At 39.6% G+C, this 17,977-nt stretch overlaps 3 protein-coding genes across 4 annotated transcripts in view; 1 reads left to right on the forward strand and 2 right to left on the reverse strand.

The window, feature by feature from the left end:
* Window positions 1–4,038, forward strand: part of LOC118275698 (DNA-directed RNA polymerase III subunit RPC1) — a 29,467-nt gene extending 25,429 nt beyond the window's left edge. Inside the window, exons 25-27 of the mRNA XM_035593761.2 lie at window positions 128–221; window positions 1,121–1,321; window positions 1,810–4,038. Of these exons, the coding sequence (XP_035449654.2) occupies window positions 128–221; window positions 1,121–1,321; window positions 1,810–2,022 (508 nt within the window). The 3' untranslated portion in view covers window positions 2,023–4,038. The remainder of the gene's footprint in view (window positions 1–127; window positions 222–1,120; window positions 1,322–1,809) is intronic.
* A 144-nt stretch (window positions 4,039–4,182) lies between these two features.
* On the reverse strand, window positions 4,183–17,403 carry LOC118275700 (retinol dehydrogenase 13-like). 2 transcript variants are annotated; one of them, XM_050695425.1, is made up of 8 exons: window positions 17,259–17,403; window positions 9,295–9,378; window positions 8,641–8,767; window positions 8,031–8,167; window positions 7,097–7,253; window positions 5,818–5,986; window positions 5,326–5,530; window positions 4,183–4,838 (listed from the first exon to the last, which is right to left on the reverse strand). In XM_050695425.1, the coding sequence occupies exons 2-8, from the start codon at window positions 9,366–9,368 to the stop codon at window positions 4,706–4,708; spliced, it is 1,002 nt and encodes a 333-aa protein (XP_050551382.1). In that variant the 5' UTR covers window positions 9,369–9,378; window positions 17,259–17,403; the 3' UTR covers window positions 4,183–4,705. The 2 variants fall into 2 exon arrangements, with proteins under 2 accessions (XP_050551382.1, XP_050551383.1); XM_050695426.1 differs by having other exon boundaries at window positions 9,295–9,381; window positions 17,259–17,389.
* Window positions 12,941–17,281, reverse strand: LOC118275699 (patj homolog). The gene has a single exon (XM_035593762.2). It carries the CDS (start codon window positions 17,068–17,070, stop codon window positions 15,061–15,063), a length of 2,010 nt encoding a protein of 669 aa, XP_035449655.1. The 5' UTR covers window positions 17,071–17,281; the 3' UTR covers window positions 12,941–15,060.
* Window positions 17,404–17,977: the final 574 nt, after the last annotated feature.

Below are 17,977 nucleotides of genomic sequence, written 5' to 3' on the forward strand. Positions count from 1 at the left end.
AAAACTGTTGAGTTTGTTTCTTTGGTCGCGGTAATATCCGAATTGAGATAAATTATTTTTGTAACTTGATGCAATAATAGGTCCTACCTAACCTAGTAGTAATTAAAAATGGTTGTTATTGTCATAGGTACAAGCTGTGTGTGGAGGGGGACGGGCTGCGTGACGTCATCGCCACCTACGGGGTGGACGGCAGGAAGACCACCTCCAACAATATACTCGAGGTTCGTACTTACTACTGTAATAAAACAACAACACATTTACTTTTACTATATAATTGACATATTATAAACTAGTAGTATGTTTATATTACCCTCGACTAGTTCTTTTTTAAACGTTGCCCAACTAGCAGTATATTTATATTACCCTCGACTAGTTTTTTTTATACGTTGCCCAACTAGCAGTATATTTATATTACCCTCGACGACTCTTCTGTTGTGGGTATGTTTACATACAATTTTACATACACATGACACCCAGACCCGAAACAACTATTTGTGGATCACACAAAGAGTTGCTCCGTGCGGGAATCGAAACCGTAGCGTGGCAGCTAGTTACCCAGCCACTGTTCAGTCAGTTTACTATGTCTTCGTTGGCGTCAGAGCATACTTATGATTATAGACCCCGGTGTGCATCGAAAATAATCGAGCATCCTCGAAAAATTTACATTACATAAACTATTAATAATTTATTGTAAATAAATAAAATATCTTGACTTGGCTCACGAGGTTGTCGACATGTGGAATGTGGATTCGGCTATCGTTGTGCCGATAGTCGTGTCGGCCAACGGATTAATACCCTATTTTTATATTTTAAAATATTATTTTTATTTTGTATTATTTAAAAATGTTTATTTTAGAGGATTTTAAATAAATAATTTAACACCTCGACAACCACCTTAGGAGGCTGGGGTTGGGCGGATGGATCAAGGGCCTGATGCAGAAGGCAGTACTCCTCGAAACGGCACGTATTGTGAGGAGGTTTCTGTCCATGCTTGGACCATGTTCCCGCTACTGGTCGGCTCCTATTTTTATATTTTAAAATATTATTTTTATTTTGTAGTATTTAAAAATGTAATTTTAGAGGATTTTAAATAAATATATGTATTTATTGTCTTGCGCAGGTATTCCACACGTTAGGCATAGAGGCTGCGAAGTCTACCATCATCAGCGAGATCCAGGCCGTGATGGAAGGTCACGGTATGAGCGTGGACCGCCGCCACGTGGAACTCCTGGCCGGGCAGATGACCGCGAGGGGCGAAGTCCTAGGCATCACCAGATACGGCCTCGCCAGGATGAAGGAGTCCGTGCTTAACTTGGCCAGTGTGAGTAGCAATTTGGAATGTTTCGCTTTTAAGGTTGATTTTGGTTAAATGGCTAGTGACTATTGGCGTTCAGTGTGTATTTAAGTTTTTATTTTTAAATAAATGCGGCTCTACCTCTCTCTTTTTCTACAACAACAACGTTACGCCTTTTATTCCCGAAGGGGTAGGCAGAGGTGCTCATTACGGCACGTAATGGCGCTATACAATGTACACCCACTTTTCACCATTTGTGTTATAAGTCCCATGTAATACGGGGTGAGCCTATTGCCATATACTGGGCACAATTCTAGACTCCGTGCTACTTCTGAGAAATTTTTGAAACCTAAAAATGCTTCAGTTATACTTTGCCCGACCCGGGAATCGAACCCGAAACCTCTTGTCCGTCAGTCGCATTTACGACTGGACCAACGAAGCAGTAGCTTTTTCTAGAAAATTGTTATAATATTTTCGTGTATAATGAAAATAAATTAATTATTTGATTTGAACAGTTTGAAAAGACGGCGGATCACTTGTTCGACGCGGCTTACTACGGGCAGACGGACTGCATCGAGGGGGTGTCGGAGTCCATCATCCTCGGGGTCCCCGCCGCCATCGGGACCGGAGTCCTGCAGCTCCTGCACCAGCACCCGAGGGCAGAGCCCCTGCAGCCCCGGGAACTACTCTTCGACAGACCAGAGTTCCACTCCTCGATATGGGAATAACCCTTAACCCCTGGTCGCAGACGCTATTCTTCGACCAGAGTGCCCGTCAAGAAGTAATTTTGTACCTTCTTGATATGTGTATAAGACTGGAAATCGTTTGTTGTTAGTTTGACTGTTTAGTTTAGTTTTTTGTGATTTGTTGTTACGCAGTTTTTACCGTATGACCCAGTGCACACCGGCGCGGCAAAGATACTGAAAATAAATCAATATAACGTTGACCTTAAAAACGACGACATAAGGTTCATTTTAAATTTATTTATTTTTAGTGTCCTCGCCGCGACTCCGCTGTACCTAATAAACCGGATTAGGAGATTTTAAAAGCTTATTTATTGATTATAATAAGTGTTTGATCTTAGAAGTAACTTTAATACAAAGTAAATAACACTCTACAATGCTTAAAAGATATTAATTTTTAACATAAATACTTGTTTTACTCCGTCCGGTTTTCTTTTTCTGTCTGAAACTCCGCCATCTTACCAAAACGTAAAATTTCTCAAATACTAAACAGATGGCGACACTGTCTATATAAAAGTTTCAAATGATTTAACTCAATTAATGACATTGTATATAGAATATATTAATTTTAAGTTATTTAGTTATTAATTATTATTTAATATAAGCTTTCAAATCAACAGAGTGTATATTTTATTTAATTTGTATACGACGCTCGCTGGCAATACTTCCAATGTTGCCAGCCTCCTGAATTAAATAAATGTTATATTATTGCGTATACTTTTCCTCTACTGTATATACGTAATATATAGTTATTATTGGGAAAAGTATATTTACTAACCAAGGTCGGATCTAGGAGCCAATAAAAATTATAACTTAAATATTATAAGTTACATGGGACTTATAAAACCAATGGTGAAAAGTGGGTGTACATTGTATAGTGGCATTACGTGCCGTAATGTGCACCTCTGCCTACCAACAAATTATTAAAATATTAAAAATGTCTGTCTGTCGGTCAGTTCTCTATATATGTTTAAAAATAATTTTCAATTCCTCCTCTTTGATCCGTACCTAGATTAAAGCTATTAAAGTTTTAATAAAAAAGTATACCATGATTTTCCGTTGTACAAACACCATCATGAAACTATTATAGTTTGTTAACGCATTTAGAACTTTATTACACAAGAATAAGGTTGTAAATCCGTTGAAGTAGCTTAGTAATTGATATGCTGCTTGTCTGGTAATTACATTATATTTGAAATTGTAAATATTTAATATAATGTCGATCCTGCTTCACTCCCTAAGACAAATGTTAAGACTTGAATCTTGGACTTAGCTTTGGCTCAATTCGTATTAGCGCAGAGCCGAAATACATCAAACCGCCAACAGTCATTTAATGGTTACTTAACCCAGTCCTTAGCAATTGTTTTCCATACAAAATCGTTACTAAGGAATAGTTTAAGTAATCATTAAATGTGTCTGAGTGTGCCAGTGAACGTCATTGAAAATTGACCCTTATATCTGCAAAGTAAGAAGACTGAATATGTGCCTTACGTCGCGGAGATAAAGTGTAATTTGCTATTAGACGTTTTGATACGTTTCAACTCTGCTGCTAGTATAGATTGGTTCTAATGGCTGAAGGACAATCGTTGAGCTATTATCCGATAATCATTAGTATTTTAATGAAGTATATTTTGCCACCTGTAAGTAAGATATATCTTTGGTAAATATGGAGTGTTAGTAATAGTATTTTTGGTCGCCAGATGGCAGTAGTGTGCATGTTGTTTATTCGCTGTATGAGCCACTCGGAGCAAATCTGCGTGATCCATAAATTGTGCGGGGTTTGGGTGATCACACCACACATTGCCCCACACTACGATTTTCTCTTGTGTCGTTGGTGCGTTTACAAACATACAAGTTCATTTTATTATTATTAATTTTATGTGTACATTGATATATGCAAATAAGGTTTTTTTTTAAGAAAATAACGTTTAAAGCTGACTTAGAGGTGACAAAATATGCCCTGAACATGTTTTTACAATAATAAATTCATTTTAAATATAAGATTTCTTTCTTTTCATTTAAAACTCTTGGCTTATTATACGTAACAGATTCTTCACGAATGGGTCGGCTCGACCGGAGTGGTACCACGGCCTCACAGTACGCCGGCGTGAAACAATGCCTCCGTGTCTAATAAAAGGCAATAAGTATAATTCTACAATTTATTAACAATATAACTAAAAACTAAATAACATATTAAATGCTTGTACAGTTTCATTCACTCCATACATAAAATAGTCATTTTGCAAAGTCTTTGTCACTATGTAAGTCTGTTTGTCTCAGTATTACATCAACTTGTAAGGGGTGCTCTTTGAAAAAAATACATTTATAATGTACTAAAATAATTATCCCTATGGATTGCTAAGCATCTTACTAAGTAATCATCAATATGGTATTGTAATTATATTGCTTTAAACGGTTTAAAGATTTAAAAGCACAATTTTTAAGTTAATACTCCACAAAATGCGTCGCTATGTTGTACATACACATTTTCACTTTGACGAGGTAACTCGACTAGTTTCAAGCTGTGTCAGGGGCGCATAATCATGAACGGCGCGCAATTAAAAGGTTCTATGTTTAATATTTTTTAAAGAAACACCCTTTAACCTCGAGACGTAGTATGACATCTTAGAGTTGAATTATAGATTATTGTATTATTCGAGACTATGTATCACGCGGCTTTGGCTTGCGCAAGCGCAGCCTTGTGTTGGTCGAGTTTGGTCCACTTCTCGCTGACCTTCCACAGCCAGCTCGCCAGCTCGTAGTCCTGCGCTAACTTCGAAGGCTCCTTCTTCTTCATATCACTGCAAACAATATTATTAAAAAAAATGTGTTGATCGTTTTTTCGAGGGTAAACGAGGCCTTTTTTTTTTGAGGGGGGAAAATCATCCAATGACTTCTCCCGAGGCCCCTAGGTGAGGCGAGAGGGAGTGTCAGACTCTTACTGACTAAAAACCACCCCGTTCCTTCTCCTGCTTTGAGCCGGAGCCCCGGTAACCTTTTACGTTGTCCGCAGCTCCGGGAGGGTGAACGAGGCCTAAGGCTACATCTAGGTAACGCTCGAATACTCAAACGCTACTCAATTTTAAGTTGTACTTAAATATCGTGCTATCTCTGTCATTTTATAAAAAACTGATAGTGACAGAACTATATTTGAGAGCGTCTTAAAATTGAGTAGCGTTTGAGTATTCGGGCATCAGTTACATAAACCCAAAAATGTGGCTTCTTGCCCAGTGAAAGTAGTTATAAACTTAATATGATAACAAAACCATTTCCGAAATTGGTACGTACACATAGTAATCCCCTGAGCAGTCACTGAGCGCCGGGTCCAGGGCGGCGTGGACGATGGCCTGGCTGCCGATCTTGGCGGACTTCATGAAGGGCCAGAATATCGGGTACACCACGTAGCGGGAGACGCTCTTCATCATCGACATGTGGCGGGTGATGTTGGTGTCTGTCAGGCTTGGGTCCACCGCCACCACTGACACGCCAGTACCTGGATTAGGGGGAACATTGAACTTTTGATTCCTTTGGTATAATTAGTTATGACTGCACGGTTGGTGCGGTGGCTGGGCAACTGGCTGCCGCGCAACGGGTAGCGGGTTCGATTCCCGCACGGAGCAACTCTTTGTGTGATCCACAAATTGTTGTTTTGGGTCTGGGTGTCATGTGTATGTGAACTTGTATGTTTGTAAACGCACCCACGACACAGGAGTAAATCCTAATGTGGGGCAAAGTTAAAAAAAAAAAGTTGAAGGCAGTAAGTACAGAATGGATAGTTACCCAACATCCTCCTGCCAAGTTCCCTAACAAACAGTAGGTTGGCGAGCTTGCTCTGCGCGTACGCAGCGGGCGCGTCGTACTTGTGTGTGAAGTTGAGGTCGTCCTTGTTGATCTGTCCGCGGTGGTGCACGCTGCCTGACACCGTGATCACTCGGCTGGGGGCCGACTCCTGGGGAACAACGACCACTAACCATTTATTAAACCTCCTTTGTAGACATAGATACTTTTAATTGTAGCATAAATAAGTTCAAAAGTCTCCTTCACAGTTCCCTACTTAATACCCAAACCACTTTATAACAGCAATTTTAATTTTGTCATTTTGTCTTTATCTTTAAACTCCTCTTTCTTTATAAATATATTATGCTCATAGTCATGTTTACACAACAATACTCTCATTATTTGTTACACGTACTGCTAATAATGTTCCTAGCGATTAGAATTCTTCATTTCTAAATATTTATGTTTACCTGTGGATAGCGTTGTGGGTTACATTATGACCACAACAAGTCATTGTTATATTAGTTGTAAGATTTTACAATGTAACTGTTTGCTGTTCCTTAAAATGATAAAAAAAAATTTAAAATATATTACATCTCTCTCAAATATGAGCGAATAGAATACAAAAGTTTTTGATGAGATTAATATAAGCGCAATAATGTTAAGCTTGTAATATAAATCCTCTCTCAACTGATCTATAGTTTATGTTTGTTTTTTGTGTACCCGCTAGATTCTAGTGGGACAGACAAATTAATAAACAAATTGTTTCACTTATCAAGTAACAGAAACGTGACTTAATCGAAATCAGAGTCTCGAATGGTGTCTAGTGTACTTATGTAGGTATGATAATAACATCCTCTAGTACTAAGACTAGCCAAGTATGATGTTGAGCCTAACTAGTAAAAGTGTGGGAGTAAAAGTGTGTGAACCCCCTAGTAAAAGTGTGGGAGAGCCATGCTTCGGCACGAATGGGCCGGATCGACCGGAGTAATACCACGGCCTCACAGAAAACCTACGTGAAACAACGCTTGCGTTGTGTTTCGTTGTGTGAGTGAGGTTACCGGAGGCCCAATTCCCCCCTTCCCAATCTTCCCCATCCCCATTCCCGAACAACAACCCTTAAATTCCTAACTCCCAAAAAGCCGGTAACGTACTTGTAAAGCCTCTGGTGTTTCAAGTGTCCATGGGCGGCGGCGATTGCTTACCATCAGGTAATACGTCTGCTCGATTACCGTGTTATATGTCTCATAAAAAAAAAACTAAGCGTAACTTCACGCAGTACCTGGAGTGTGTCCAGTAGCAGGTTGGTGAGCAGGAAGTGTCCGAGGTGGTTGACTCCGAGCTGGGTCTCGAAGCCGTCGCGCGTCACGCTGGCGGGCGGCTCCATCACGCCCGCGTTGTTCACCAACACGTGCAGCTGAGGCTCCTCACTCTTGAATCTGGTCGGAACAGGGCCCTTAGTCTGTTATTACAATTGTGTCACAATGGTCGATCATTGAGCAGTGCGAGAGGGAGCAGACTAAGGCCCCAGCATCAAGAGCAATTATATCAACGAATGCATGAGAGTGCGGATTTGAAACCAAAGGCTAGTACCAATGTGTCTTTCTAAGATTATTTAGACACCATTGACAAACGGTGAACAAAATCATCGTGAAGAAACCTGGGCTTATAATTTCCAATTATAAGTTTGAAATCACCAACCTGCATTGAGCAAGCGTGGTGATTAATGTTCAACCTACTGCATGCGAGAAGAGGACTTTGGTCAGTAGTGGCCATTAATGTGTGTATCTATACTTCTATACTAATATTATAAAACTGAAGAGTTTGTTTGTTCGTTTGTTTGAACGCGCTAATCTCCGGAACTACAGATCCGAATTGAATAATTCCTTTTGTGTTAGAATAGTGCTTTATCGAGGAAGGCTATAGGCTATAAAACATCACGCTATGACCAAAAGGAGCCGAGCAGAGCGGGTGAAACCGCGTGGAAGTAGCTAGTATATATAATATTATAAAGCTGAAGAGTTTGTTTGTTTGTTTGTTTGAACGCGCTAATCTCCGGAACTACTGATCCGAATTGAATCATTCCTTTTGTGTTAGATAGTGCATTTATCGAGGAAGGCTATAGGCTATAAAACGTCACGCTATAACCAATAGGAGCCGAGCAGAGCGGGCGAAACCGCGCGGAAGTAGCTAGTGTGATATAAATATGGTATTACCGTTGAACGAACTTCCTGATGGAGTCGGTGCTGGCCAGGTCGCAGGGGCGGCAGTACACGAACTTGTTGTTGGACTCCAGCACGATGTCGCGCCGCACCTCCTCGCACGTCTCCATGTTGCGGCAGGCCATGAACACCTGCGCAATAACCATATACACACTATCGCCCGAATGTTCCAATGCTACTCAATTTTAAGTTGCACTTAAATATCGTGCTATCTCTATCATTTTATAAAGAATTGATAGGGACAGAACTAGTTATGAGAGCGTCTTAAAATTGAGTAGCGTATATATTAGTAGGTATAATTACCGAGTAAGAGATCTCAGACCAAGATAAAGATCTAGGTATATTTGAGATTTAAATTTCGATTTTTTTTTAGTCAAGAAGCTTGAAGCTTTGTGTTTCAGAGTTAATATAGTCCATAATGATAAATACTGTATTTTAACACCTATGTACATTATGATGGAATACTTGCATAAGTACATACTAGCAAGATATAAGTCAATTATCATTATAAAAAAAAAAATATATATCTTTTTATACATGATGCTTTCCAATATCTTTTCTTCTCTCTCTTCAATCACTTTTCTTCGGCCAATATATATGTTACCTTAGCGCCACGTCTAGCGAAGTCCCAGGCAGCCTCTCTACCGATGCCGCTGGTGGCCCCCGTCACAATGACCACCTTCCCTTCAGCCTTCACGTTCTTATCATACGGAGGCCCGCCGTAGAAGTCTCTGGAATCATACTGCAATGTTACTATCAAACTAGCGAAAGGCGAACGCGAGTGAGACTCACTACGAAGTAATGACGTGTTGACGTTGTCTTAGCTAGAACCTTTAGATTAACAGATAGATATGAGTTGTGGTGGCCCAGAGGTCTAAGACGCACGTTTCTCATGTATAAGGTTGCGAGTTCGAAACCTACCAACGGCAAGTACCAACGTGACTTTACGAGTTATACCTACGTCCTTTCTAAGTTTATTTAGACACCACTGAAAAACAGTGAAAGAAACATCGTGAGGAAAACTGGGCTTATAATAACCAATTATAAGTTTGAAATCGTCAATCTACATTGAGCAAGCGTGGTGATTAATGCCGTCTTCGGTCAGCAGTGGCCACTTATAGGCTGTTGACGATGATGGTGACCCAATAAATGTTGACTTTGATAAAAATACACTTATTTTTATTATTTTGATTTTCGTAAGAGGATGTTAGAGCCTGTTTCCACCATTCATGGCTGTCCTAGAGTAGCTAGTACTTACTTGAACAAGCAGAGGCCTCCTGCTGTGGCCGCCACTGTCGACACGATCACAACTGGTATGTTCGGCACCCACATTGCTGAAGAGCTGCTGAGCAACAACGAATAATATTATAGAGGAAAAATGCTTATGATATGAGAACATGACGCGACGAATTCTCTTGTAACGTAAGTATTTTAAGGAGCAGAATGTGATGTTCCATGAGTTAGGTCATAATCCTTTGACCAGGGGCCTTAGTCTGCTATTACAATTGTGTCAGAATGGTCGATCATTAAGCAGTGAAAGAGGGACGGAGCTATACAACCTACATAGCTGCCTTCCCTCTCGCACTGCTCAATGATCGACCATTCTGACACAATTGTAATAGCAGACTAAGACCCCTGGTTAGGTGATCATACCTGGAATAATTTGATCTGTAATGTTATATTAACCTTCGTGAGACATAGGTACTAAATTAAGTATCGGGTCACTCGCCTAACTGTTTGACGAGGATCTCGACTAGTTTCCAACCATACTAGAGGCTCATATTCATGAGCAGCTTTCTAGCATGGCTTGAAACTAGTTACTTGAGTTTATTCCATTCATCGAGTAAGACTACAAAACATCACGCTGCTATCGAAAGGAGCTGAGTAGCGGGTGAAACCGCGCATGTGTACGCGTAGCTAATATTTTATAACTAGTGACCCGTCTATGATTAAACTGTGATCGCCAAACTAAAATAATGGTGATTTTTCAAACCTGATAATGGTGTAATTGAAGTAAATGCTTTTGACATTGACATTATTAATTTTATCGCAGTCATAATAGTAAGGTTGATTATTATGTAGGTACCTACTGTACTTAGGTAGATACATTAAAGATAGAAATCTTTATTTCCGTACTAACCTGTCGGTTTGTGGTATAAATTGGAGACTTGTCAAAGGGCTGTGATTGTAAAAGTGGCCTTCGATTAATCTTTTGTAGGAAACGTTCGTAATTATGGTAGAAATAAACACGTTGACGCCAGCACAACGAGTTACCCTAATCTGTCTAAATTAATTTCTAACTCTATTTCAAAGGCTAGAAGGTTGAGATTCTAATAAAGTATGTCATTTTGTTGTGCTAGGCTGTGGTTACATTATACAAGAACATAATGTCATTAAATCACGCAAACTCCGCGAGTACCTGTGATACTACACTGCGGGGCACAAGTAATTGACCACACAAATATAGCATAAATTTGCCATAATGTGCACCTCTGCCTATCCCTTCGGAGATTCCAATCTCCTAGTGACCTCCGGGTCACTTAACACTATCATGAGAACTTAAGACGGGGTATTTACCTATCGTCATGATCACGGACGAACTGTGATCATGGCGCTTGCAACAGTGCCAAAATATCGGAAACTCATAGACATAACATAAATAAACATGGTAAATATCCCGTCTCAAGTTCTTATGATAATAAGGCTAATTCGATTTCTTTTTCAAATCTATAAGATTCTAGTTTAGGTCAACGTTTAAAAATGCAGCTTTGTTAGTTTTCTATAAGAAAGGTTATTCTTAGAAAAAATCTGACGGATGCTGTTAATAGAGTAATCCCAGATGAGCTTTAGTCATAGATTTAGTAGGATAATAGCATCCTACTTGTTGCTTATTATCCCAATATTGTTGCACAAAATATATTCACGGAGTTGCGGAGAAGCACTACCTACAAGTAACTAGGGCTCCAGGGGCCTTAGTCTGCTATTACAATTGTGTCAGAATGGTCGATCACTGATCAGTGCAAGAGGGACGGACCAGTGCCGGCGTAAGGGCCACTGACACCCCGGGCGAAAATATTGTGGCGCCCACTTGAGGGAAGCAATATCAAGTGTTAGTAGTACTTAGTTTTTAATTTTTTTGGCGCCCCCAGACTTTGTCGCCCTGGGCCATCGGCCCATGTCGCCCCCCCCTAACGCCGGCACTGGGACGGACCATTCTGACACAATGGTAATAGCAGACTAAGGCCCCAGGGCTCCAGGTCTTCGGCTCGAAGAAGTCGGAGGAACGGGATGCTTTCAAGTGGGGTTGAGAGTCTGATATTCCCTCTTACTTTCCCTAGGGCAGGAAGTGTCAATCGTTGATTTTTCTCCCCTCAAATAACGCATTCACCCGTAGGTACACGCCGTTCTAAATTCTAACCTACATTTGCCGCCAGAAACCGGGAGGGTGTGAAGGTGTTAACACATTCAGTGCCGTAGACTTTAGATAAGGGTATGTTTAGTCTTCAGTATTATTTTAAGCAGAAAATTCGCCTGCATTTTGGAAAGAAATAGCAAAAACGTTGAACTCGCTGGGCGAGTCGGTGGCACTGAATGTGTTAACGGCCGATATCTATAGAATCGATCGTTTTTGTATAATTTCAAAGATTGCACACATTCGCGCTCCATTAATTAATTAATAGGTAATTAGGGGCCAAGTTTACAAGGTATAAATTCACCTTTATACATTCCGTAAATGGGTTTCAAGCAGGTACCATTTATTTTGCACTTCATTGTAATAATGTGAGTGTGCTCGAATTAGGTAAATACCTATAAGTATACATCTACATTATAATGTTTGAAGTAAATCTTTACATCAGTGGATAGGCTTTAAATTATTTTTTATTCCTTATTCCCACTTTGTGTTATCATCATACGTAAATAGATTGGTTGAAGTACTATAATAATAACAAATTAAGCAAACCCATTCTAAGAAATCTTGTTTAGATTGCTTTTTGAGACGTAGCACAACCATAAAGTTTTTTTCATTGATCGTAAGTGGCATTACGCCTTTCATCTCCGAAGGGGTAGGCCGGAGTATAAGTATAGGGAAAGGGTAGGCAGAGGTACACATTACGGCACGTAGTGCTACAGTACAATGTACACCCACTTTTCAAAATTTGTGTAACAAATCCCATGTAACAGGGGTGAACTAATTAGGGGCCAATTGTCTTATATCGGATACATTTGTAGACTCTGTGCTACTGCTGAGAAATTATCGAAAAACCGAAAAAAGGACCCAGTGATTGTTTGCCCGACCTGGGAATCGAACCCGAGGCTTCTTGGAGGTCGCTCTCGCGATCATTGTACCATCAAGCATATTTCATTTAAATACAAAGCTTACATGTTTTTTTGTGGTCTTGCATGTACTTACCTATACCTACTAATACTGACTGGATGAAAGTCCGCCAGTTTTCTAGACACTAGACAATTGAGTTGTAATTGAAAATAATTTAAATAAAAAAGAAGAAAAACAATGAAAGTCATTGTTTAACCAGGGATCGAACCCGCGACATGATTAGTTTCTACCCACTCTATCCACAGAATTGTTAATAGCTACCAAACTACGCATGTAGCCGAGTATAACAAGAATATATTAGGATTTAGAAGTGATGCCGTTGCGTACGTATTTCATTATTTATAAGAATAAAGATTGTTACAAATACCGAGGCACTTAGGAAACACTTTCCACGGCGGTAAAGTTCGACGGCATTGAGCGAGCTCCTAAAATAGACGCGGAAAGTTTTGATAAATCAAAATCGTAGTTTATGATATAGGCATCGATAGCCTTGGAGAAATGGAGAACCGCTTCTCACATCGATTTAATGGATGGAATAAGTTTACGTAGTAAATAATATAACCAATACTAGTAATGTAAACGATTTTATTAATTATTAGGTACTTTTGTTTAACATTGAAATGTTTTAGGCAATATGTGATTCATTTCATAAGTGTAAGACATTTTACTTTATGTTAATTCAAGCCCAAAAGTGGGATAGACCTTTTATTACAGTTTATGAATTTACATAGGTTGTGTGTGAAGCTTAATTATTACATTAATGTATGGGCACGATCGAGGGAAGATACAAAGTATTACAATTAGTTAAGACCGAGTGTCATGTATAAAATTACTAAAAATCTACAAAAATAAGACTGATGCATGTCATCTACCTAATTCAAACATAATATTATCTACCGAAATCTATATTATGCGAAATTACAGGAACTATAATTATACTTTAATGAGGATTCTATAAAAATCCCTTGAGTTGAAAAGGTAATGTTAGTACCTACAGCGCGTTACATAAATTTATCTTCGGTACTAACTACAGTTGTAAGGACTCGAGACAACATTATTTTATTATTTAAACAAACATTTAATAAAAGCTACTGTGGGGCAACATTCATAATAAAAATCTTGTTAATTTGATATTAGTTGCAGTTATGAAATTTGGAAGGTTTACAAAACGCGCTTAATAGATACGCATGAGTTTGGAATCTATGTAATTACGCGCTGGTAAGCAATATAAACAAAATCAATAGACACATAAATAATGCAGAGAGCTGACCGGGTGTGCATACATTAAATGTATAAGATCTGCCGAGTGACAAATTGATTACTTGAGAGATCAGTAAGCTCACGAGTCGTTAACATAAATGCGAAATAATACTAGAAATTATGCATAAACAAAGATCGTTTTGCTATCTTGGACCATCGTATCGAAATTTCAGATAGTTCGATTCTAATAGTAACTAGCTCAGTATTACAATAAAATAGCCCAAGATCCATTTGGTGAGTACTTGTACAATATTCTTCAAACATATTATAATTAGCCTATATTTACCACTCATATCACATGTGCCCGCCTAGTTAAGTGCAATATTTATTATACATACAAACACAAATGCATACTGCCTCTATATCTAACAGGCTTTGAGGTACCTAACAATGAAGCTGATTCCAAATAAATTTATATCTTATTACTTCTCAATTACAAACTAGTTTTCTTTGTAAATATTTTTCATACAGGTCCTTATGTACTTGCAAACTATAAATATACATACTTACAACATAGTTTAAGATTTTTATACAAAAAATATAAAAGGCAAGAACTCAATTCACAATCAAATCCTTTTTTATTTATAAATGTGTATATTTATATTAATACTATTCAATGCAGGTGTAGTGAGATTCGAATATTCCTATTTACAATAAAATTTATTTTATATAATTGCTCCCTTAGGTAAATATCTACAAGATACGTGATATTACAATCTAAAGTAAAAAACAATTGTTCAATACAGGGAACATTTTGTGTAAAATTATTATAGGTACATAGGTATAATTACTATGGACTGTCTTGGACTCTTGTAAAACATTAAAAAAGAAACATAAATAAATCATTGTCCAGTTAGCTACACAACATATCAGTTGATGAAGTACAATATGGATAAAAAACCAATACTTTGTATACCAACTGCCCAGGTATTTCATTACAATAACTGTGTACAAGAAATTATTTACAAAACTTCAAGACAATTCATTGCATAATTTTAAAATGTGCTTTTAAAATGACTTTGTGTCTTACATATTCCTATAATTACTAGTAAAGCGTTAATTATTATTGTATCATACGAGTTTGAGCTCCATCGTGCAACCTCTGTGTATCTTACGTCTACTGACTTCTTGACTATCCCTGGAGACACTTCTGACATACTTACATATTGTCTAACAGATTAAATAAATAACAGATGTGAGTATTAAATAAAAGGAACAAAAATTGTTCTACTATTGTATAATCCATTTTTGGCAATCACAAAATGAAGCAATATTATATTTTTGGACAGACACTTATAATATGTCACTGTGGCACTATGTAATATGTCAGAATCCTCTCTGCCACTTGCCACTCCTCGATATGTAGACCCTAAAGCATACAGATATGACTCAACTTGACTAGTACAGTTTATTCACCACAATCTTTAATTAACTTGGTTTCGTGTTCAGTGTAGTGGTACTTTTTGACTTAGAGTCTTGTGGAGGAAGTGGCCTAGCTACTCCAACCTTTACAATACCTCTCGGGGCACCCTTCAGAGCTTGCACAGCCTGATCGAGGGTAGCATTCTTAATACTGACACCATTCACTGACATTACTCGATCTCCTGGTGATATCTCTCCATGCTTCTCAGCTACACCTCCAGGGACTAGACTACGCACCACTATGACTGTACCCTGAGGATCTACAGGATCCTGGTAGTCTAATATGGAGAAACCTAACCCTTGATCACCTTTAAACAGTTCCACTATATCTTCTTTGCTTTGCCACATGGCTAAACCTGACACACACTCCAAAGAACGGGACTTCTTTGAATGGCCTGAATGGTTTGTCAATGTGGCTGTGCTCGATGTGTTGATCGATGTGTCTGACTGTGCCTTCACAAGGGTTGTCAAGTTATTCAGGCTGCCTGATATTATCTTTCTTGCTTCAAACCCTTCTCTGTCTGGAGCTAAGTTTATAAGCGGCCGTGGGCCGCTGTCTATACTACTGCGTGCACACACTAACCTCACTCTATTTGGAAGCTTCTTCAAGATATTCACTACTTCTGTATGGGTCAAGCCATGGAGTCGGTACTCATTTGCTTCTAGAAGCTCGTCTCCAGCAGAAAGACTACCTTCCTGCCCTACAGGTCCATCAGGAAGCACAGATCTGATATAATGATGAGGTCTAACTTCCTGCCCTCCTTCTACGTCCACAGTCCCTTCAAGGCTAATACCCAACCCTTCTAGCTTGCTTACTTCAGCCACTAGGATTTCTTTGTCTGGGCCTATTTCTTCTTCCCACCGCTTTTTTATTTCTTCTTTATCAACAGCTAATATCTCATCGAATCTTCTGTCCAACTCTTCTTGAGTTGGTTCATCCACAAGTTCCTGTGTGTCAACAATTTCTAGCACATTGGAGTCAATAGTTGTGTTAGACTCAGGTTCAGGTTCAATTTCTATGGTACTGTTTTCAGCTTGGGAAGGCACTGGAAACCAGGACAAGGTGGTTGTAGAAGGTGACGGAGATGTGGGCCGCTCGTCATTAAATATAGCTAGCTGAAGATGCTCAAACTTTGGACCTCTTAGGTATCTCTCCAAAACTAGGTGCACAGATATGCCTGTGTTTCTTAGAATTTCTACTGCCTGGGGATTGGTCTTATCTGCTAATGATGTCCCATCAACTTCTATAATTCTATCATTAATTCTAATCTTACCACTCTGCTCAGCACTGCTGCCCTCTATAATACTTTTTACAAATATTCCAGAGAGTTCCTCCTTCTCACACACATAGCCTGCAACAGTTATTCCCAATCCATACACATTTTTATTTAAATCCACATGAACAATCTCAATCTCAGGCTCGTTGGGGATCTCCACAGGCACAGTGATAGTGATGGTGGGTGAGATGGCATCAGATATGATGGGGTGGTCAGGGATCTGCTGAGGGTTGTCACCAATCACACTGACAGCTGCAGCCACGAAACTGGGTTCAGCCACACCATTTTGAGAGTTGATGTAGTCTGTGAAGCACTGAGACAGGTCATACACTGCACCATAACCAGTTTCTATGAGGTGTCGGTCCAGCAGTTCGGGGTCGCCGAGGATTTTAGTAGGGACCAGCGCAGTCCCGGGAATCGGGGCGCGTAAAGCTGCAGCAGGGTCGGCCGGGCGCGCGACCAGCAGTCGCACCGCAGGCCCTGCCTGGCGCAGCACTGCAGCGACCTGCTCTGAAGTGAAGCCCCGCAGGTTGACAGACCCGACTTGGAGGACGTGGTCCCCGCTCTGCAGCCGCCCGTCTTTGTCTGCTACTCCGCCCGGTAGCACGTACTTGATGACCACCCCTGTGCTGCGTCCGCCTACAAGATTAAACCCCAGGCCGTTTCCATCATTAGTGAGCTCGACGACTTCAACCTGTGCCCACTCGGTACTCAGCACCATCGCGGTTCTTCTCACCATCAGGGCACTCCCGTCGTTACGTGATGTTGCGAGCGCGCGCCGCGCGGAGGTTAGGAGCCCCCAGCGCCGCCATCACATTTATGTCACAGAAATTAGCACAAAACACACGAGAGATCGCGAGAACTCAATACGGACCGCTGATAACATAAAAATTGTAAAATAAAATAAATTATGTGACATTTACATACTTGCTGAAATCGGAGACAGCAGAATGTGGCCAGCTGCGCGCAGGGGTGACCGGCGAATAATTATATTTCCTACCAATTCATTTTTAAATGTCAAATATCAAATAGTATTGTTTAGTGCATACTTTTATAATAAAATAATTTACATTTATATGTGACTAAAATTGAAAGGAAGATACCTAGTAAACAATTAAATTAAATAAACAAAACCATTTTTTTTTGCTTTGAGTCCACAGATGGCAGCAAACAGTAAATTTGTATCACACAAAATTTCAGAAATGTAACAATAGAGGACGCTAGCAGTTTGTCGCCTAGTGTTGGTGTTAGAAGTGGTTAGAGGAGTAAAAGTACCTACCTACTTAAGTGGTTATTTTCCACGTAACCGGGTGGCGTGATTGTGGCGATTGACGCATTTTATTTTTAATAAGTTTATAACTCAAGTTTGTCTACTATAGTTTATAGTTGAGGTTTTTTTATGTATTTATTAGATTAGCGTTTGTACACCAACTCACCTGGTGGTAAGCGATGATGTGGCCGACAATGGATCACCCCCTAAAACACAGTTTCTATATGGGCTACAACATAGGAATAAACGTTGTTTTTTGTTAAAAAATAACGTTATTTCCTCTGCTCGTTGGCCGAGTGGTTGCAAGTGCGACTGCCGGGCAAGGGGTCTCGGGTTTAATTCCCGGGTGGGGCGAAGTATTACTGGGCTTTTTTCG

The sequence above is a fragment of the Spodoptera frugiperda genome, chromosome 8 (genome assembly GCF_023101765.2).
Source record: "Spodoptera frugiperda isolate SF20-4 chromosome 8, AGI-APGP_CSIRO_Sfru_2.0, whole genome shotgun sequence".
Taxonomy (NCBI): Eukaryota; Metazoa; Arthropoda; class Insecta; order Lepidoptera; family Noctuidae; genus Spodoptera; species Spodoptera frugiperda.